General features: G+C 46.2%; 1 protein-coding gene across 1 annotated transcript; it reads left to right on the top strand.

The window, feature by feature from the left end:
* The first annotated feature begins 8,304 nt into the window (after window positions 1-8,304).
* Window positions 8,305-21,108, top strand: LOC146202410 (uncharacterized). Its single transcript, XM_084584600.1, has 5 exons — window positions 8,305-8,401; window positions 9,026-9,087; window positions 11,845-11,949; window positions 20,316-20,342; window positions 21,058-21,108. The coding sequence occupies exons 1-5, from the start codon at window positions 8,305-8,307 to the stop codon at window positions 21,106-21,108; spliced, it is 342 nt and encodes a 113-aa protein (XP_084440726.1).
* Window positions 21,109-22,745: the final 1,637 nt, after the last annotated feature.

Genomic DNA, 22,745 nt, shown 5'->3' with positions numbered 1-22,745 from the left:
ACTCTTAGTTGCATCCGGCTAGCGACCCTCTCTAATGTGGTAATGCGGGATAAGAGGAGTTAGTTTGCGCATGAACATTTAGTATACCCAGAAAACTACACTCAGTTCTCTTTTCTGCCGATGCTTCTTTAACAAAACAATTCACCAATTTTCAGAGTGACGTCTTCAACTCTGTCATGAGCATTGTCGTCGAGTACAACGAAAATCGGACGACAAAAAACATCAGTCTGCCGCCACGTGAATTGAGCCAGGGCAGACTTCAGGCCATTTTGAACCTACTCAGGCCTCTGGCGGACGCCACTGACCGACTGCAAACCGATGGCGTAACGTCATCAGAGCTGCAACTGTGCCTGAGCACCTGCTACGCTCAAGTGAGGAGCTGTCTCGCTGTCAAGTGAGTGCATACAGACCATGATTTGTCTTTTCTGCCTCTTTTGCTACTCGTTGGACGAAGTTTTCGTTTTACGGAAATTTTGCAGAATTGCTTTGGTTCGTTCACAGGTTCTAACATCTTCCAAAGCATCTGAGGCTATGATAGGCATCGTAATAGAGGGCTCGGGCATTTGGCATCGAAATGCTACCGCCCCGGCCACAATTGATCCCCCGTCTTTAGGTTCCGCTACCAAGCGCCATCATGAATTGTGTGAAGTGTCTTCATGCAAAGCATGGAAGAATGCAGCTTAGAATTTATTTTTTACCGTGCAGCTATTTGGCGCCCGTTCCTGCATTTTGCGTCGGCGTTGTCCCTCGTAACCAGCTCCACAGCCGGTGCAGCGTGCGCTCCTGCCGCCACCGTTCGCCGCTGCATGTACCCTCCCCCCTCCCCCCCCCCCCCACTCCCTTTTCCTGCGTGGCGACGACGGTGTTCTCCGGTTGCCGAAGCGCCGGCTCGGCATCAGCGAATCACAGTGCGTGCATCCCAAGCCACGTTGACTTGACTCGCTAGCGGCGTCAGCGGCATCAGTCAGTCGCTACTATCTCTTCTTCGCGCAACGTTCCTATGGGCCAACGCACTGCTCCCACAACCTCTCGATAACTTAATTGCTCTCTTCGCTCCTCCTCCAATGCCATCCATGTGCTACGGCAAAATCAGAGCGCCGGATCGGTGGCTGCGGATCTCGATATGTGCACCGCCCAAGCCGAAGCGCATAACCGCCGCCGTTCGTCACTGCGAACCGCCTGCCTACAAGTTGTCTGTAATTGTACATACATGTCTTGCACGAATTCTTTGCCTCAATCTATCGAAAAGCTGAAACAGCTGATGAGCTGCGCGCAAATGTCGCATTAGGAAGTTACGTAATTGCCGGCTTTTTTTTTATTTGTTTGCAGCACTGCTTGCTGCAGGTTTCAGTCATGCGCTTAAATGAAACAAACATTAGTTCTATTCTGAGGCAGAAAAAACTGCTTCCGCTCCGGCTTCCATCGTGGTAGTGCCAAGTGAAAAATGCAGTCCGGCCAGCAATATGGCGGCGCCAAGAGGTCAATTATTGGAAAGGTGTATAAGCAAAGATTCATCCTCATGCTCCATCTAGTGGGCGGGCGCAGTTTGCCCTATGCTCCGCACGTGTCGACAGAAGTATACTAATCGATTTCATGGCTTCGGATATTTTAAAGAAAGCCAAGCAATTTTGGTCATTGATTTTACCCTTAGCATTTCAGTAAAAACTGCAGCAAATGATCGGTACGCTTTTAAGTATGATGAGAGAAAATTTAATGAGAGATTTTACTTTCGGCAGAGCGCTGGGACGAAGAGATGCTTAAGTTTTACTATTTCAATTACTGCGCGGACCACTTTCATTCTGTGACGAAGGGAACATTTTGGCACACTAATAGGGCCGCGCCAGCATCTACTCGCATAGATCTTGTGGTGCACGTCTCTGATGTATGCAGGGAATATCAAGATAAGCCTTTATTGCTTCTTCTCATCACCGGTAGCATACCCTAAAGTGATGTTCTAAAACTGGTTTCAGTTTCTCCAAACTGAAACGGGCGCTCCTCAACGGATGACTTGTTCATCTCAGCCAGCCTCCTTCACCCCCGGCAAAAATTGCGGGTCTTCAACCCAGCCTTTGCCCCATGCCTGAAGAAACACACAGCGCAGGAGGCGCTCGAGGCGATGAAAAGACTCGTCGAAAAGCAGACGCAGGTATATATGCCATGCACTCCACTTAACAGTTGAAGGGATGTTCGCTTCAGGTGACGTCGGCTGAATCTCTTTGCGTGCATTACTTTACCTTCAGCTATCTAGAAATTCTTCTCTCAGCATCATTTTCCTGCACAATCATATATTCCGCCGAGAAGGTACATGCAAGCCCTGGACTTAAGTAATGACTCACACACCTCCTCTAACAGGCACATGCCTCAAAATACGCCTATAGCCGATTGTCATTCTGTCTGATGCTCGAGGCACCTGTGACGTCTTAGCAGTCAGTAAGTGGTGAATAATGATGTTATCGACTAGATAATTTTGAGTGGAGTTATAAGCGTGCACTTTTACAAGGGTTTTAATTTTACAGGTGGATACAGATGGCTGCATTCTGTTGGAGCCTTCAGCATCTGACCGCACTGAGCCAATGGAGGAAACAAGCATCGATTGCACACAAGATCCATATTCGGTTCTGGATCTTCTGTGCCCGGCTCAAGAGGAGGACATTTCCGAACTCGCGATTTATCCAGTTCCGCGACAGCAAAAATGGGCTGCGATTCTGGAAGCAGCATGAGAGCCTCTACCCCTCTCTTGCAGAAATTGCCCGCATTTTCTAGAGCGCCCTCGTCATCAGGAGTTGTTTAAAGGCTGTTTTCTACTGCAAGGCTTCTGCAGAGAGCACGCAGAGCCTCTTTTGCCTTCTACTTTAGAGAAACTGATTTTCGTTGCAGATAATATCAAGGCCAGAGAGCTCCGAAAGGGATGAATTTTCTCTCCTCTTGCTCCTTGAGCCTTTCCTTACCATGAAGATCCCTAATCCATTTTGGACCTGCTGAGTACAGTTCAAGATAACGAAGACAAGGTTCACGACAAATTAATTCACACTTTATAGGGCCTCGACTGATCCCCAAATCGAGGAAAGTGTGTACATTTCATGGGAGACTCCAACCAAAACAAGATGCTTCTGAAGGATGCTGCTTTGACGTTGCTACCACAGGCGACACCTACTGCCGATATTCCGAGGGTACGAAGAGGAAGCGAGCCTGAGTAAGTAGATTAGGATGTACATTCATTCCATTTTTTATTTATGCCGTTTTTGCGTATATTTCTTCTATAGTTTCCAAATTTTATCACCGAAGACTGCCTATGTATGCGTCTATTTAATAATTGCAGTTGGATCCAGCCACGCTTGTTGGATTTGTTATAGAATGCAAATCATTTGCCTTTTTTCAGGATCACTCGTTCTGACATGCCTGCTGTGTGGGCTGCCCCCGGCATCACCCAGAGCCTAAATCCCTGGTACAAATAAACCACACTAACTTGTGTAATATATTTCTGACAATAAAAAACCTGAAACCTGAACTGACTCCTAATTTTTCAACAGCTTGCTTACACACAATTCTGAGGGAACAGAACAATAATTCACACTGGACCGAATTGTAAAACAATTGCCGCGACCCATAAGCATAGGGGAATTATTTTAGCATAAATTATATCAGCGAGCAGTGTTCTCTGTGAAGTGCTGTAGCGGTTGCAACATCAGATTGCAGTATGGAATAGACCCATACTGCTCCATGCAACAAAAGTAGACGCAGACGCCACACAGTTTATGCATCCTTTTTTCTACAAGTTCTATTCACATATTCATATCATGATAATTGGCTTTGCGTTGTTAGCTGCACTTTCCTGCTAAAGACACTTGAAAGTGCTCAGAAAACCCAGCGTTTTCATTTCTGTTACCAGTAATCGACTACGGGAACAAGTAAATTGATTTCCGAAAGCGTTATGTGAAAAAAGTATAGTCGATTTAATACAAACTTACTGGAAAATGTAATTGGTTACAAGCAACCAATTACTTGCCAGCGTCACATACGAATTTGCTCCATGTCCCCCTTCTTCCTCTGCCTACTAAATGAAATTTCAAACGACGTTGCTGCTCTTTGCTTTGGGGTACGAGAATTTATATAGGCTGGATCCTGGCTTCGCACATCATATCCAGGGTGCTGATACGAATCACAAGCTTGTTTTCTTTTCCCTTTGAGGGACCGCATATGCTCGTAGCTTTTTAAAGGTTTGCTCCTTATGTGTTACTTCGCTCGTCCTTGTATATTTTGCGCATGTGCTTACGTACCTTCAAAACAAAACTCGTCCAAACGAAAGTACTAATTAGTAAGATATATAGTTAACGTGCATTTTCCAAGTCAGATTGCATACGTAACCCCTAGATACGTGCATGAAGATAAAAAATGTTAATGGAGTGTCGTCAAGAAAACAGCCAGGGACATTATCGCGAAGGCAGAGAGAAAAATGCGGGCGTATACACTTCAAAGTGTGAAGCTTCATCACCCGGTTGCTTCAAGATGGAAAAAAAAAAAAAAAAAAAAAAAGCGAATGGACCAAGGCTAGTTTGTAAGAACACTTCATCGCAGGGATTGGGAATTTTATGATATACTACACAAGCACCTGCAAAAAAAAAAAAAATGTTACATGAGGCATGGCTTCGAAAGAATTAGGCACAAAAAGAAAAGGAACCAGACTATAGTCTTGGAGTACATTGGAAGTTACGAAAGCACGACGCGAGTCCCAACCATTAACTGACACATGATGGGATTAGAAAACACCTAATCCAGCATAGCACATGGTCATCAGTATTTAGAGCCCTGAGTTTTAGTACTGCAAGTCAAGAGACGCAGTAATAAACACCAAGGGGAAATCTCAAACCTCAACAGAATAATCTACAGTAACGTTATCATTCATAGTACAAAACGCCATTAGCGGAGGATAGTAGTATAGTACAAAATATTTATATGAGGAAGATGGTTCAGGAATTAAGTGCGGGGTTGGTCGGGTCCTTAGTCCGGGTCTCCGTTAGCTGAAGCAGCTGCTCGAGTTCTCTCGACCAAGGACCTTTGTGCCGCGAAGTCGGAGCAGGACCGGGCTACCTCCCGATCTGCTCACGTAGGGTTTTCTTTGTCGGGTATGGTTTAATTTTTTTGGCAAGCTTATACCATACGGTAAAGGTCTACATTCTGGCCGCAAAATTTGCATTAGCTGAAAAATAGTGCTAGCTAATTGCATGCAGTCAAGCTGGGCTCAGCGCCTCGACGGCCGCTTTTCGGTGGGGTCGAGCCCTTTGCGATGTCAGTGCTCGTTAAAGAACATCGACCCTCTACTACGGAGTCTTTCATAGCCTGGTTCACTTTAGGACGGTAAATGCCAAACCAAATGTAGCTTAGCTTAGTGTAGAAGTCTGAGGTGACGCTCCTCTGATTTATCGATTCATTTAGCGGGTGCCGCTATATGACTAGCTAAGCAAATGTCTCGCTAAGCGGATGTGTTGGAGTGTAACACGGAATGTAGTGAAGGATTGGGGGTGGTCATGTTTCGCACGAGAAAAATTGTTCTGGTGCCGCGTTGCCGAGAACTGAAAAATGAGGGGGAAAAAATAAAAAGAAAAAGTTGTTAGATTCAAGGAAAGCAAGGAAGATAGAGTAAATGACGTGTTCAAGAGTTTTGCAGCGTAGTCACGTTAATGAGATTGGCTGACAGTTAAGTGCTGAAACAGTACAACCTGATTTATGCAAACCATAAAGAATGGTTGGTTGATTTGTGGGGTTTAACGTCCCAAAGCGACTCAGGCTATGAAAGACGCCGTAGTGGAGGACTCCGGAAATTTCGACCACCTGGGGTTCTTTAACGTGCACTGACATCACACAGCGCACGGGCGCCTTGCTTTTCGCCTCCATCGAAAAGCGGCCGCCGAGGCCGGGATTCGATGCCGCGTCCTTGGGAACAGTATAGTCGAGCGCCGTAACCACTGTGCCACCCCAGCGGGGCCATAAAGAGTGAAAAAACGCTGCAGACTGCGAAGAGTTTTTCGGGGCTCATTACAAGCAGTTACAGTTTTTCAGAACTTCTGTGTGATATAGTCAATTCTTGAGCCAACAAAGATATGCTTTTCAGTCGAGAAAAAAATATAGGAACGAAATCGAAGATTTGGATGCTAGGTAAAAAAAAAAAAATAATAAACAAATACAAGCATCATGGTCGAGACGTGGACAAAAAACATCATTCAGAACATTTATTTCGTACTCTGCGCCAGTCACTCTCGCGTAGAGTTATTCGTTTCATCGGTTAAGTCTACTATATTGGACGTTAACAAATTATTCTCAAGGACGAGTTGGTCAGACATTATGTTTGAATGATGAAAGTAGCTTTGACACAACATACAACTTCTCCATTCAAGCATAATGTACTTCCTTCGTTTGTGTCTTCTCTCCTGTTTATTGTTCGTTTTGTTATCTTTAGTTATTTCACTACTTCTACGTGTTTTTCTTTTCTTTAAAACTGTGCATTCGGATCCGCTTGTTTGTACCGCGTTCTTTAATTGCACTTCTTTGTTATATTTGTTTGATATTATTTCTAGTTTATACTTCAGGAACTTTACATTATGCCAAAACGCATGCAGCTCGTTCGGTCGAAAAGGCGTCGCCTCTGCCGCAACCCAGAATTGAGAAAAACGTGTCGGACAAAAATATGCACGTGATTTCGTATCGAAATTGTGACGCAACCGTTCTTTGCGCAGCGTTCATGATGATGTCATACCATTGAGCTTCCCATCTATCTGCTAGTCAAGTTGGAGGCTAGTTGCGATAGGAATTCTAACCGATGACATACGTGCCTCGTATGCCGTTCATTGTAAGTGTAGGTGAGACAGACACTGCGCCTCCTCCCCCCCCCCCCTCCCCTCCTCCTTCCGCCCAGAAACAAACCGAGAAAACTAATTAAATACGTTTCACACTTTGTCAAACTGTGTGTAAATCTCTCAATGCGAAAAATTCACGAAACGAAAATGCGGGGTCAAAGACACTATCTTAAGGCGAAGCTTAAGCGTCCTCCCAAGTTCTTTTCTCTGGCATTTGTATCGATTGATTGTTGTTTGTATTAAGCTGTATATACTCGACCATTATGTTCAAGGGTTGTTCTTTGTTCTCATTTCTCTTTGGATATTTTCTTTTGATATGTTCTACAAGACGTGTTCCTTATGGACTTCACTCTCTACGAGGCTCTTTTCACACTAAATTCCTATTTTTGTGTTATTTCGTTCTTCTGGCGACTTTTATCTCTGTGTTTGAAGTATTCGTGCCCTTTTTTTTTACTCTTGTTTGTTTTGCAGCACCAATACATCACTTTGGTTGTTCCTGCGCATGTTAAATACAGGTTTGTTTACTAATTTCATTTAGTTATTTATTTTATTGTATGCACTACAGTACTTCATTCCTATTTTCCGGCAGTCGTTCCAAGGATACCAGATCTCGTTAGGATAGCTTTTGATGGTATTTCACTTCAGCTGTCGTGATCAGGCGCACATAATATTTAAGAAGAAACTACAGGTTAGGAACTCAGCAGTCACTGAATCAGCGGCTTCTGGAATGCGCGCTTCTTTCTCTTTGAGGTCCCGGCCACGCCCAGTTGCTTGCTTTAAATACGAGTGTTAGATCTGCTAGTCAACGCCTTACACAAGAGGAAGCTATGGGGGATAAAGAGATAATTTCGTGCTTTTCATAAATGGAACGTTGTGACATTATTTTCTTTCTTCACTCCTCGCTGAATTTCATTTGGCGACGCTGGCGCATTTAAAAAAGAAGAATAAAGCCGTACTCATGGCGACAGTAGTCCTTCTCGTGATACAGGTGTGCAATGACGGCGCATTCGAGCATGCAGCTATATTCCCGTTTAATGGTATACGACACTGTCAATGTGAACAGCAGCGGCTCGAAAACAGCTATGCCAACAAGTGGGACCAAGGGGAATTTGTTAAACATGCAGCCTTGGTCGCGGACTTAGCGCTGAGAAAAAGTGAGAATGCAAGGGAGAAAAAAATGGCGGCTCGGAAGAACTTCGATCGTTACGCGCGTAAAGTTCGCCGCCTGCTGCATAGGTAACAAGAAGGCAAGACAAATGACCGGACATTTTAACGACAACGAGCAAGGGGTTGATGGCGCGAGCGAGTAGCTACGTCAATAATGCCTCTGCCGCTCCTTAAATGCGACATCTGGCGCAGCAGTGAATCAGGAAACAGAGAGCCGAAGGCTTGTAGCTTGTGTGGTGTCAGGCCGTTGCGCACTCGGACCTTGCTGACGGGAGAAGAGTGGGACATGGCTTTCTGGAGCAACAGGCTTCTTCTCGCTGCAGGAGTGGCTCTGCTGCTCTCGACCGACGCTGTCTTGGGTCAGCTGAAGGGCAATATCTGCGGTACGTGAGCGGGTCAACAGATTTTGTAACGCTGAGGGCCAAAAGCTGTGTGAGTGTCTACCATTTCTGTACCATTACGTCTAACCCAGCAGGAGCAGGTATATATGCATGCTGCACACGGCTGGAAAGACTCTTACCTAGAATGCTATTTGAAGGACTCATCACGTACTAACCGCGGCATTCTGCAGGCGTTAAGATGTCAGGCGATCCGTGACTCGAGATGTTTTGCCACGCAGGCTTTCGTGTCTGTACAGACAGAAAAGCCCACGTCTTTCCACAGCCAGCTATATACGTATTCATGCAACTTGTCGTTTTAATGTTTTGTGTTGCGCAAAGCAATGTAGTGACTTTAAAGGTCGCATTCTACGAACACATAAAGAATTGCTTGAAGTTAGATTAATTTCTTGCGCGCTGGTGTGAACATATCCGACCGTTACACACCTCAGAGGCCAAAAGCTAAATGTTGCTGTCTATAGCGTCAGATATGTTTTACAAAACTTCCATAGGAGAAGTTTATCTAAACTGCCTCCAAAAGATCATATAGTGCTGATATGGTACCAGGCTAACCAGCGTGCCTGTTCTCGAACGATCTGTCTGTTCTGCGTCCAATTCTCACATGCGCAGATATGGATGAAGCCAAGCTTACGGATCTCCTGGAGTGTGTCTTGTCCAAATCACCCCAGGGGGTAAGTCAAGCGCCCAATTGCAAGGGTTGTCGTACGCGCTATCTGTTACAAATAAACGGATCTCGCGAAAGTTTACAATTCATATACACTCTTAATCCGGTTCCATCGGTGTTATTTTGAAACTGAAATTTAGGTTTGACTTTCTTGAAGTTTCACTTCATTAAATTAACGCACCTCCCGGATAAATAAATCTGTAAAATGTGTGGATCAGCGCATTCTCTTAAATTAGGCAATTTTTACATACACGTACATAGAAGCCCGTACCTGCTATATTTTGAATATTAGTACGCATTACCGCGTTTCGGATAGGGATTGCTTGCAGATATTGAGATTGTGAACAGGCCCTTCAAATGACAGTCTGGCATCTAGCTCTGCGGGTGCGCCCAAGTAACCCCTCTTGCAGCTTACCATTCATACATCTTGCTTGCAACGTTCTGAGCGCTGATGATTCAGTACGTTAGACAGTTATCAACTCGGTTACAACAATTCTGTGCGTTAACGTGATCTGTACCTGATTCAAATTACTGTTGATAAACCTATAGCGGTATAATAAAGGAGCAATTACTTATTGGCATCCATGAGTAATTACTCCCTTACTACAAATCTGCTCCACCTTGGGGGATTCCCCTAAAATATTCGATCCACTTATAGCGTTCTAGCCCCACTGGATCTCTTACACGGATAACAGTGGTTCAGTATGATTATAGACGTGAATACCCCTGTCAAATCAGAAAATATACTTGCGTTTCACTTAGCCGTTCATTGCACATCACTTTATTGTGGTATGACGTCGATAAAACTTTGGTCGCGCTTCCAACAGGGTAACGTCAGTACCGGTCACGCTAGCGATGAGTCTCGATCACGAACGAGCATTTAGGTACGCTTTGCAAGCGAATAAACATATATTTGGAATGTTTGTTTCGCCCAGCGCTCGCCAGTGAGTGCCCTTGCATACAAAGGAAACCCATAGTGAGCTTTTTAAAGCCTCAAATTTTAATGTCTCAAACCCTTTAATTGAAGATGCGCTTGCCTCAGGATTCAAAACATCCCAATCATGTTGCGTGGCACTAAGCCACTAGCTTAATTCCGTTCGCCTGCTAAACAGCGTCACTGCAAAAGGAACTCTTAGATTACTTACAATACCCTCCGCCAAAAAAGCGAAGGAACCTGGCCTATGGCTGCCACTTTGTTGCAAAATTTCCAGCTCCGAGTTGCTGTCTATCAACACTCAGCTGTGCAAAATTTCGAGAAATATTTGGGGCCGTCCTCGTGCATACAATGCGGATTTTCTAGTTTAAAATATGTGAGCACCAAGACCCGTGTTCACGCCCACATATGACAAATTCCTCACAAATATCAACAACGGATATCGCTCATTAATAATAAGAGCGGCTGGAATGACCCTATATACTTCTTAAAACGTCAGGTCATGAAGCTACTGTACCCCTGTGTTATCTGAACGCGAAAAAGTTGGAAGTATTAAACGCGCAAAGCATGTCTTACAGTGCCGTTAGTTTACTGCGCTGTTCAAATCAGGCAGGTGCGCATTGAGGGCACCTTCAATATTACAGTTCGGCCCAAAGTGTTTCTTTTGCTGGCATGTCGTTTGTTCATGAGAAAGGGTTTGCAGATAAAAATACAAAGTCTCGGTCGCGGTTTGCGCACAGGTTATCGCAAAAAAAAAAAAAAAGTTTCTTGTCAACGTTCAATCGTAATTTCAGTGCTGCGTAAATAAGAAAGACTAGAAATAATCAAGTTGTGCTCCACTATAAAGCAAGCTAATTATTGCAGGCACGTGGTAAGAGCAAAACTGATTCTACAATGACAGGGATCATTACCATTACATAAGAGACAGAGAGAGAGAAACCTTTATTTTGTTAATCAAATTCGAGGAGGTTTTAAACACTAAGGCTAGGAGTCGGCCAGGATCCCTTGGGACCTGGCGTCTGCCTGAGCTTCATTGATAGCTTCCTTTTGCTTATCTGGGTACGAGCTGAGCATCAGGGTCTCACAAGTACTACTACATAAGATACCGGTAATTAATTTCAAATATTGCACACAATTGTTTCACTTTGAAAGTTCGAAAAACACATGGGGAAGCAGATTACCAAAACAGGTAGATAACCAAGGGTTCAAAGGGAATCATAACCATGCATTGCAGATAGTGTAAGGGACTAGCAGTACTAGCACGCCTACTTCGCGTTTTACTAACTGTGCAAATCGGCTGTAGCTATTCTTTTTTTTTTTTAAGCGTAATTACTTCGTCCGTGTTGACATTAACCTCCAAAGTCAAATTTTTGACAACGTTGTCATTAGCCCTAACGGATACATCAAACACTGGTATCTGGTACACAGCTAAAGACAAATACCCGCGTAGCTGACCTGTATAAAGCAAAATACAGCGGCAGAGAACCGCAAATTGCAGACAATGTTGCCTGCGCGCATGCAGTCCCCCCCCCCCCCCCCTCTCGGCCGCGCATCAGTGCACCACGTGACCGCAGATGACGAGTTTACCAAGGTTCTACGACTTTTTTGCGTGTCCATTCCTCTGCCGCTGGACGCACCAGGTGCTGACAAGTCATGTGCGGAAATCAGCGCACAAAATTACAACCCCCTCCCCCCCCTCCTTAAAAATTCGTGCCTCATTTTCAACCCTCCTCGCTCGCCAATATTGCCTTTTGTCTCCTACTGCGCACATGTGTAAGACAGCCTCATTTCTTGCGTTAGCCTACCTGCCTATACGTGCCCGTGTTGCAGACGCTCGACCTGTGGGAGAGCAACAAGGTCTTATTCGGCGAAAGGCCGCCGGCCCAGGCCCTCTTGGCACTGTGCGGCGCCTCCCCGGCGGCCGGCGAGACCGTGGTGAGCACTGTTGCCTTCCTGCATTGTGTTACGACCATGCATCCGCATTTGCGCGCTCTATTGTTCGCCTGTGGGCATGGATAAGTGCTGTGGAGATGTGGTGATGGTCCCATGGCTCTAAGTGAGCCTGTTTCCATAAATCCTTTTTGTAAGCCTGTTTTGCTTTGTGGACACCCTGCAAATGCCAAATTGACCCTGTCAAGAGAACGTCTGGAAAAACACAAAGAAACGTCCCCCTGCGGGAAATAGCAGGAAGTGCTTTCTTTCTTTTGTTCACCCTTCCAGTCGAGAAGTGCTATCCTCCGGTGATGAATGCCTCCTATCCAAAGGAGACGACAGAGTGACATGTCCGCTGACGTGCAGGACAAGAAAGGAGCATGACGCATACGGCCATTAAATGATTTCCCGGGAATGCAGGAAAGATTTGCAATTGTCGAAAACGGACAATGCTGGGAGCGTATGCGGCGCCCACGTGCACTTGGGTTTCTGGGAAGTAAATCCACTTGCCGGAACCAGCTGCCTATCGATTCTTGGCTGAAGAATAGAAATGTACCTCCTCGCCGTTCCCAAGCTTTTCCCGCCAACAAGTGACCAGGCTCAACGAAACAATGCCGGGCCAGTCAGTGCTTCAGACCATCAGTGCAGTGATGTGTTCGATTGGATGCCGATATCTGAGGGGCGTGCCCTGGATTTGGTTGGTCAGCATCTTCAGAGAGGGGCTGGACATAGGGGGTTTTAAGGACGCTGCAGAGCACGAAATGGGGCTCTGAGCCTTGGGTAAACGGCTCATCCAGTCGCTTCTCGCTAGGAACTCTTAACGCTTGCCATTCTGCTGATGAACCCTTCTTTTTCGTGTAAATAATCTTGTAAATAAGTTTCTCAAAGTGCCATTAAACCTGCTTGTACATATTTCACCAACTTCGAAGATTCAATCCTACTTCAACCCCGAGTCTCTGCACGCTACCAAGTGAAGGCCGGGTCGACTTAGTCCCAGCGTCACGACAACTGGTGGCAGCGGTGTGATCTGAATCTACAAGCCACAACATCTGATGACTGGAGGTGGGATCTGGATCTACAAGCTACAACATCTGGTGATTCGATGTGGATCAGAATCTACAAGCCACAACATCTGGTGATCGGAGGTGGCATCTCAAGCAACAAGCAGGAGCAACAATCGGCCAACAAGAGAGCAGCTCGGAACATCGATCGCATGTGTGGGTGAGTGCTTGGCTTTTCTTCTGATGTGGACCAGGTTCTAGAACAGGGTTAGATTTTAGAACTGGTAAAAAGTGTTGAAACGCCTTTAGGTTTGGTAGTTTGCACTGTTGTTTTGGAAGTAGCCGACACTCGGAGCGATCATGGACCTACAAAAGCTGCAGAAACCGGAACTGTTGCAATTGTGTGAGGAATTGGGAATTGATACAAGTGGTTTGGCACGAAAACCTTTGATTATAAAGGCAATCACAGATTTGGGAGCCGATGATGAGGAGCTCAGTGAAGCATGGAACCTCATCGCCCAAAAAAAGGAGGAGCAGCTCAGACAGCAGAAAGAGCGGGAAAAAGAGGAAAAGAGGCGTGAGCGTGAACTTGAGAGGGAAAAAGAGGAAAGGGAGCGCGAACGTCAGAGGGAAAAAGAGGAAAGGGAGCGTGAACTTGAGAGGGAAAAAGAGGAAAGGGAGCACGAACGTGAGAAGCTTGAAAGAGAAGCAAAAAAGCTGGACCAAGAAATTGAGCTCCGGAAATTAGAACTAGAGTTGAGCAAGAGGTCGGGCGATTGTCCCCAGCTAGCGGTACCTCGTCTCAACAAGGAGGCAGATTTCAAGATGTCAAAGTACATGCAGCCATATGTGATATCAGGGGATATCGGTCTGTATCTGGCTAACTTTGAGCGAACCTGCGAAAAACTGTCCTTCCAGCGAGACACTTGGTCTCAGAGATTATTGACGGTTCTGCCCAGCGAGGCAGCGGAGGTTGTCGCACGGCTAAGCAAGGAGGACGCGGACAACTACGAGAAGGTCAAAGCTTGCCTTCTGAGAAAGTATAGGCTTAGCGCCGAGGCGTTCAGACAACGTTTTCGGAACGCTACTAAGTCCAGGGACGAGAGTTACCCTGAATTCCTGTACAATTTAAGAGTAAATTTGGGCGAGTGGCTAAAGAGCACAGATTCCTACAGTGATAGGGACGCTGTAGTCGAGCGAATTCTTTTGGAGCAGTTTTATAACTGCCTCCCAGAAAAAGAAAGAAATTGGTTACAGGACCGAGGCGAAATTAAGTCGGCAACTGAAGCTGCCGAACTTATTGAGGAGTATGCTTCGCGCCGACAATTCAGCAACCCAGCAGTGGATAGGCCCCGCAATCCCAAGTTCAGTGTGAAAAACCGTCAGGAAAGGCACTTTGCTAGAGTTGGAAACGAAGAAATGAAGGTTTCTTCAGGCAAATTCCCTAGAAAGGACGGCAGTGAGAAAAGTGGGGAAGTGACCAACGTGCAGAACACAAAGAATAAGCTTGAGGCTAGGAAGCCGCTCACATGCTTTAGGTGTAATGAGCAGGGTCACATTGCCGTCAACTGCCGGAAAGAAAAGATTGCTTTCTCGTATGTCAGTGACTGCGATGAAAATATGCAGCTTTTAGAACCCTACCTGCATGACCTAGTAGTCAACGGGAAGCCTTGCAAGGTACTGCGCGATTCGGCCGCAACGATGGATGTTGTCCATCCGGCGTATGTGTCGCCTTCCGACTATACCGGGCAGTGTGCATGGATCCGCCAGGTAGTGGAGGAACAGAGTGTGTGCTTGCCAATCGCGAACGTGGTCATCGAGGGCCCTTTCGGCAAGTTAACAACCGAGGCTGCCGTTTCAGGAAAGCTTCCTAAGTGCTATCCGTATTTGTTTTCCAACAAATCGGACATGCTACTGCGAAAGAGGGGCATCCTTTTCGGAGAAAGAGTTGTGCAAGCCTTAACACGTTCAAAGGCGCGAGAACTAGCTACACTGCTCATTCCAGAAAAATCCACAGCGGAGGAAACGGCAGTTAAAACAGTGGTAAATGCGGAAGATAGCAGGTCAGAAAACTTTGAGAGAGAGGCATCTCAGATAAGTCAACTGGAAAGTGAGCTTGATGAGACGCGGAATGAGGACGTTTTTGAGAGTAACCTCTTGCCGCCAGTGTCTAGTAATCTCACGAGACTTTTAAGTGGAACCCGAGAGGACTTAGCTATAGAGCAAGCCAATGATCCCAAGATACAGGAGATAAGGGAGCGCCACCGCGCCACTAAGACAGCAAACAATATTTCTTTCGAGATGAGAAAGGGAGTGCTTTATCGCTTATTCAAGGATAAGCGCGGAGTAGAGCGGGACCAATTAGTCGTTCCCCAAAAGTACCGCGGAGACTTCTGCGACTTTCCCATGGCAGCTCGTGGTCATGTCACCTTGGAATAAAGAAAACAAAGCAGAGGCTGTTGCAAGAATACTATTGGCCTGGATGTTTTAAGGACACGGAAAATTTTGTACGGTCATGCGACACGTGCCAGCGGGTTGGAAAGGCGCAAGATAAGTGGAAAGCTCCGATGGTGTTAGTACCAATCATTACCGAGCCGTTTCACCGGTTAGTAATAGATGTAGTTGGGCCACTTCCTGTGACAGAGTCAGGGTACCGTTATATCCTCACTATGTTATGCCCAGCCACAAAGTTTCCAGAGGCTGTTCCGCTGCGCGAGGTGACGTCCGAGAGTGTAGTGGATTCGCTGCTGTCAGTGTTTGCACGAGTTGGATTCCCTTCCGAGGTCCAAAGGGATCAGGGTAGCGTTTTCACGAGTGTCCTCACCACCTCGTTTCTCGAGCGATGCGGCATTAAGGTAGTGCATAGCTCGATCCATCATCCGCAGAGCAACAGCGTAGAAAGATGGCACTCTGTTCTCAAACGAGTCCTGAGGGGACTGTGCTATGAAAACAAGCGCGAATGGGATACCTGCCTGCCTGCAGCGCTTTTCGCTTTGCGGTCAGTGCCGCACGAATCCACTGGATTTAGCCCAGCCGAGTTGGTGTACGGAAGGTCACTGCGCTCACCTTTGCGAATGGTGCGCGAAGCCTGGGAGGGGCGCGGAGAAGACCCAACAGTAGTAGAATTCATTCTGAACCTCTTGAATCGCTTACATAACACTAAGGAACTCGTTGAGGCCAGCATGAAGTCAGCCCAGGCTCGTTCCAAGGTGTACTATGATAAGACAGCCCGTCAAAGGACGTTTTGTATCGGGGACCAGGTGATGTTGCTGAGAAGTTCAAGGCAGAATAAGCTCGAAGTACAGTGGGAAGGACCGGCTGAAGTTGTTGCAAAGCTTTCTAACACTAACTACGCAGTGAAAATTCCCGGTAGGCGTAAAGAAGTGCGCATTTATCATTGCAATCTTATGAAGCCTTATGTGCAGAGGGAAGCCGTGGTAAATCTAACGTTAAACCTTCCTGAGGAGATTGGGGATAACTTGATTTGCCTCAGCGGAAAGGGAAGCAACGCTCAGGAGCTTCTCAAAAAGACGGAGCAGAGAGGAGAACTAAAGAAATCCCAGCTGTCCGATCTGGGCGAAATAATAACAGAGTTTGAGGCCTGCTTCGTGGACAGGCCAGGCAGGACTGATTTGACTGAGCACGATATTGAGCTGACTTCAGACGTGCCAGTGCGATCAAGGTGCTACCGATTTTCTCCAAGGCAAAGAGAAATTCTGGATAGGGAAGTAACTCGCATGCTGGAATTGGGAGTAATAAAACCCTTGGAAAGCGATTATGCTTCGCCTATGATTTTAGTAGAAGCTCCAGGTAAAGACCCTAGGCCTGTGGTAGACTACCGAAAGCTAAATTCTCTCACCAGGGATCAAGTGTATCCTATTCCGAATATTGAGGAGAGAGTAGAACAGGTCAGTAGAGCGGCATATGTGACTACGCTGGACCTTACTCGAGGATACTGGCAAGTACCGCTCACTGAACGCGCCAGCAGATACGCGGCTTTCGTCACTCCGACGGGCAGCTACCAGCCAACAATGATGAGTTTCGGGCTCAAAGATGCTCCATTTTGTTTTTCCCGACTCATGGATAAGGTTTTAAAGGGGTGTGAAACATTCGCGGTGCCTTATTTAGACGGCATTGCGGTTTTTTCCGACTCATGGACGGACCATATGGTACATCTAAGAGCTGTACTGAGCCTTTTGCGTCAAGCTGGACTAACCGTAAAGGCCGAGAAATGTTGCCTGGCAAGGGCGACCGTGGACTACTTGGGTCACAATGTAGGTCAAGGTTTCAGGAAACCCAGCGAGATTAAGATTTCTGCGGTAGCAGACTACCCGCGGCCGAGCACGAAGACGGAAATTCGAGCATTCCTGGGTCTGACTGGGTACTACAATCACTACATCCCTAACTATTCAGCTTTGGCTAGCCCTCTGACCGACGCTCTCCGCAAGACAAAACCGACAAATGTAGTCTGGGACGAACAAAAGGAAGCCTCCTTCGTAAACCTGAAGGCTGTGCTGATTAGCCGTCCGGTATTGCGAGCTCCAGACTATGGCCGAGAATTCACGGTCCAGTGTGATGCCAGTGATCGAGGGTTAGGTGCTGTTCTCTGCCAGAGAGATGACGACGGTAATGAGCACCCCGTGCTCTACCTGAGCAGAAAACTGAGTTCTAGAGAGAGGGCTTATTGCGCGTCAGAGAAAGAGTGCGCTTGCATTGTATGGGCCATTCAAAAATTGCAGTGCTATCTTGGAGGGGCCAAATTCACCGTAGAGACGGACCATTGTCCCCTGGCTTGGCTGCAAACTGCGACATCGAAGAACAGTCGCCTTCTTAGGTGGAGCTTGATTTTACAGCAGTACAATTTTGAAATAAGATACAAAAAGGGGAAGTTAAATGGGAATGCGGACGCGCTTAGCCGCTGTTTCTAAGCAGTCCGAGGTGTTCCTCACCATGTATCCAAATTGATAATCAGGTTTTTATTTTTTTTTTCTCGTGCGCTTGTATATGTGTGACTATGTAAAGCAGCACGTTTGGTTTTCTAGGAATACGTGGGTCCTGAACGTCTTGAGAGTGGGCTTTTCTCGAACAACAATGGCAGTTTTCTTTTGACCTGGTCTCTTCAGACGGGAGCCGAGTGCTTACTTCGACATGTGGTTGAGTTTCAGACAGCTCGAGCAATTTGGCCTACGACAATCAAGACAACGCGACAAGCAACAGCGAGCTTCAAGCGTTCACGTGCAGGCCATTAAGTCGTCTCTTCATGCAGCAGCTGCGACTGCTGCCCTCCGAGACTCTTCTGGCGGGGGAGGAGGCTGTTACGACCATGCATCCGCATTTGCGCGCTCTATTGTTCGCCTGTGGGCATGGATAAGTGCTGTGGAGATGTGGTGATGGTCCCATGGCTCTAAGTGAGCCTGTTTCCATAAATCCTTTTTGTAAGCCTGTTTTGCTTTGTGGACACCCTGCAAATGCCAAATTGACCCTGTCAAGAGAACGTCTGGAAAAACACAAAGAAACGTCCCCCTGCGGGAAATAGCAGGAAGTGCTTTCTTTCTTTTGTTCACCCTTCCAGTCGAGAAGTGCTATCCTCCGGTGATGAATGCCTCCTATCCAAAGGAGACGACAGAGTGACATGTCCGCTGACGTGCAGGACAAGAAAGGAGCATGACGCATACGGCCATTAAATGATTTCCCGGGAATGCAGGAAAGATTTGCAATTGTCGAAAACGGACAATGCTGGGAGCGTATGCGGCGCCCACGTGCACTTGGGTTTCTGAGAAGTAAATCCACTTGCCGGAACCAGCTGCCTATCGATTCTTGGCTGAAGAATAGAAATGTACCTCCTCGCCGTTCCCAAGCTTTTCCCGCCAACAAGTGACCAGGCTCAACGAAACAATGCCGGGCCAGTCAGTGCTTCAGACCATCAGTGCAGTGATGTGTTCGATTGGATGCCGATATCTGAGGGGCGTGCCCTGGATTTGGTTGGTCAGCATCTTCAGAGAGGGGCTGGACATAGGGGGTTTTAAGGACGCTGCAGAGCACGAAATGGGGCTCTGAGCCTTGGGTAAACGGCTCATCCAGTCGCTTCTCGCTAGGAACTCTTAACGCTTGCCATTCTGCTGATGTACCCTTCTTTTTCGTGTAAATAATCTTGTAAATAAGTTTCTCAAAGTGCCATTAAACCTGCTTGTACATATTTCACCAACTTCGAAGATTCAATCCTACTTCAACCCCGAGTCTCTGCACGCTACCAAGTGAAGGCCGGGTCGACGTAGCCCCAGCGTCACAACAATTGCCACGAAAAGTGGAGAGCGGCGACGCCCTATCGTAGAACCTCCAAGAGACATCAAGGAAACCTGCTGCGCTTTTCTTTCACAAATCATTCGGGCGCGTTTCATTTTCCTTACTGCTCTGCTCTGTGGGATCCCTCAAAACAGCGAGGATTTCTAGAAAACAATCTGTTGGTAAAAAGTGCAATGTCCCAAACAATGTGCTTGGTCGGTGTGGTCGGGGCATCTTCAACGTCTAAACAAACGCAGAGACCTTATTTGCCCTGTGCTGTCATTGTTTTTATATTCTGCTGTTGGAAACGCACCATCCTGTCCAAGCAGGCGTATTAGCTTATTGCTGGGAATTTCATTCAGCGGGAATTGAAACATGGCTAACATATGTGTCGCCAATCCCATGCAGCATGGTATGCTGCCGTGCCTCGTGTCTGTGCGAACATTTCCTACACGAAAACGATAACTGGTTGCCCGAATATGGACATATGTTACATAAATCAGTTGCGCTTTACATCAAGTGCATCACACTTTCAAGGAGCACCAAAAGCCTGCTAACTGTTAAGAACAATGATGCTAACGATAACTGATGATTAATAAAGAAAAAGCCCATTAACTGCATCATCCATGGCGGGCAACCGAAATGCGCTGTGAGCAAAGCTATGCCTCAGCGTTGGGATTCGAAAACATAAATATATTTCGAATGAAGCGTATAGTATTCATTGGAAGTACCATGTAAATTGTCTTAAGAAAGGCTAAGGTCCGTCAATATGCCCAGAAAAAAATTATACTAAGTAAATACAGAAAGCCTTTTTTGACAAGAAGCACTGTTCACTTGTACCTGCAAGTGGTCTGCCCACCAGTGTGTTCTCACTTCCCTTGGAAGAAAAGCCCATCTGCACATTTTGACCCCACTGTCACCTACTACTTTTTTCGTCATATTCCTGTTATCATAAAATGCACGATAGGATGTTACGACTTGATTTATTCCATTGCTGGTATAAAGAGCGCATCGCCCGTGCATGTGGCCAACCAACTCCAACGCTCGAGGCTCATATAAGCAAAAATATTTTCTGGTCTTTTGCAGATTTCCGAGTTCACAAACCAGCAATCAGTAAGTATTCGGCCTTCAGGCGTCTTAATTCGTCTTTTACACTCTGGATGGCGCTATTCAAAAGTTCACTCGGCAATTCAGTAGTCGCGAACCTTGCAATGGCAATATGCAAGGACGGAGAGAAAACAAAATATGATATGGCTAGTGTGACTTGCTGAGCCATAATGTCTATGCATAAATACCTAACGCTTTGCAGCTTTGCGTGCAGTGTCATTAAAAAGAGATGCACGATGTAATGAGGCAGCTAGTTTTTTAGTTCTTTCTTTTTTTTTTTAAGTGCAGCGTGCCGGTCGCAGCATATATATTCATGTGAAAAACGGCACTGAGGACGTGATTCAGCTTATGCTTTTAATAAAAATCAATTCCGTTGCTTGTTTTTTTTTTCTTTTTTTTTTTTCAAGAGGGGAGGAGGGCTGTGTTCATGCTTGGCTAGCAGACAAAAGGCGCATCTGGCGCAGATTTATGAGCAAACAAAAAAAAAATGCATTCTTAGTATGCATGTGGCATCGTGCTCTGAGTTGCGGCCTCGAATAAACACTCGTACAATAGTGTTTGCACCGCCGTTGCCAGGTGAGATTATGACCTGCCTCCAGCCTCGTAAGCATGTGCGCTTTTTTCTAAACAACGTGCTCATATTTTTCGATCTCATAACGTGTATATATGCGTCTCTCTCTCTCTGTCTTTTATTTTTTATTATTTTTTTTTTTTTTTACAGAAAGCGGACAAGCCTAAATTTAAAAAGGCGCTGAAGGACTGCAGCTCGTAAAGAGAAGCAGAACACCTTGGCACCTTGAGCCTGCTTGACACGTGCACAAGACAGCTGCGCAAGCAACTGCTGTCAAGCTGGAGTATGCCATGAGGGCTCATAGCTTCTCATCCTATTTTGTCCTCATCGCTGAATAAAATGAGTTGCATTGAGAGGACTGGCGTTTTGACAAACGGGAATAGAAAGGGAGAAGGTGTTAGCGAGGAAGAAGAGGGCGAGGTGCCGGAAGAGCACGGTACTTCCCTGCGAAGGGAACGAGAGAAATGGACGCACTACCCGCCGCCAGCCGGAATTTCTTCAACAAAAATATGAGATTCTTGGGTACCTGACCGATCTCATTATCGTCCGTCCAAGGTGGATTGAATCTTCAACCATAAAGCTTAATTGTCTGGATCTAAGCAAGCAGGCTAGTCGTTGAGTAACGACAAAGCCAGGAAGCATGGTTTTATGGCAGTGTGGTCAAACACTGCGCCACCTAGTGCATAATGAGATTGTCAGCTTACGATCTAACGCGATAGCTTTGAACGCCCCGTTTTCAGAAAATCCGGACCGGCGTTGTCAGCGTTGTGCCCGAAATTTCGCGAGCAAGTGTAATTTCTCTGAGATGGAAGATGAAATGGGAATCGAGCCCACCTGGACCTTTGGATGCCGAGTCGGACGTGCTGGGCCACGCAAGCACGTTCGCACGGCTTCGTTGAAGCGAGGCTTTATATCTGTGCCTTTTTGTCTTTCACATGGCGTGACGTATAGCTTACGCGGTGACTATGCATGGGATAACCGAAGGACAAATTAAGGAATTAGTGACTAAGCGAGTAGCGAAATCCATACACAGGCGAACGAGAGTCCGCAAGAGCAGCCACAGAAGGTGTGTACACGCCACGAGTTTGAATAGAGTGACGGGGAAAATTTTTAAAATCCAACTTTCGAGGCAAAAAATGCGCTTTTTGCTGCTGGGTAAACAGCAACGGTTTTTATTAACAAAACCAATTTAATGAAGGTTTCCGTGGAGTTTTTTTATGAATCTTATTTTTCTGCAATGTTCCCATTTCGAGACTGCGGGTGTTTTCACGCATGAAGTGCGTTTAGCTGTCATACTCGGCAAATTTAGGCGAACACATCGTGGAAACTGAAGGCCGAACGTGACTGATAACCTGATAAAGAACTTGCACGAAATAGACCCGGATCTTTTATTCCATATCCATATTAAAACAGCGCAAAAAAAAAAAAAAAAGACTGAGACCAAGTATTCGTCTTTTTCGCGCTGTTTTAATACGTATAGCAAAAACCAACTTGCCCAGTATTCTGTTCTAAGTTTCATTTGATGGCTTCCAGCAGAAAAAGATCTATCTTGGTGAGATTCGGGCTAAGAGTTTCATTTAGCGGCCTTAATTGGAGTTCGAACCGGTGGCAGTGTAAACATATTAGGTTCGTCTCCTGCTGTCATCACCGCGTTATGTTTTCTACGTTCTGCTTGGACAACATACAAAATAGATACAAAACTTTAAAAACGCTGACCATCCTGCGTTCACCGTGGATGCTGAAAACTTCTCAGGTTAACGAGAACATTTAGGAGCTTAACCCAGTCAGGAGGCTCTGGCAGACTCTCCAGGCGCCACGTATATGCATGACACTTTCTG

The sequence above is a fragment of the Amblyomma maculatum genome, chromosome 1, assembly GCF_055883805.1.
Source record: "Amblyomma maculatum isolate TAMU_Amacu chromosome 1, ASM5588380v1, whole genome shotgun sequence".
Lineage (NCBI taxonomy): Eukaryota > Metazoa > Arthropoda > Arachnida > Ixodida > Ixodidae > Amblyomma > Amblyomma maculatum.
This window is presented reverse-complemented; position numbering and strand designations above follow the sequence as displayed.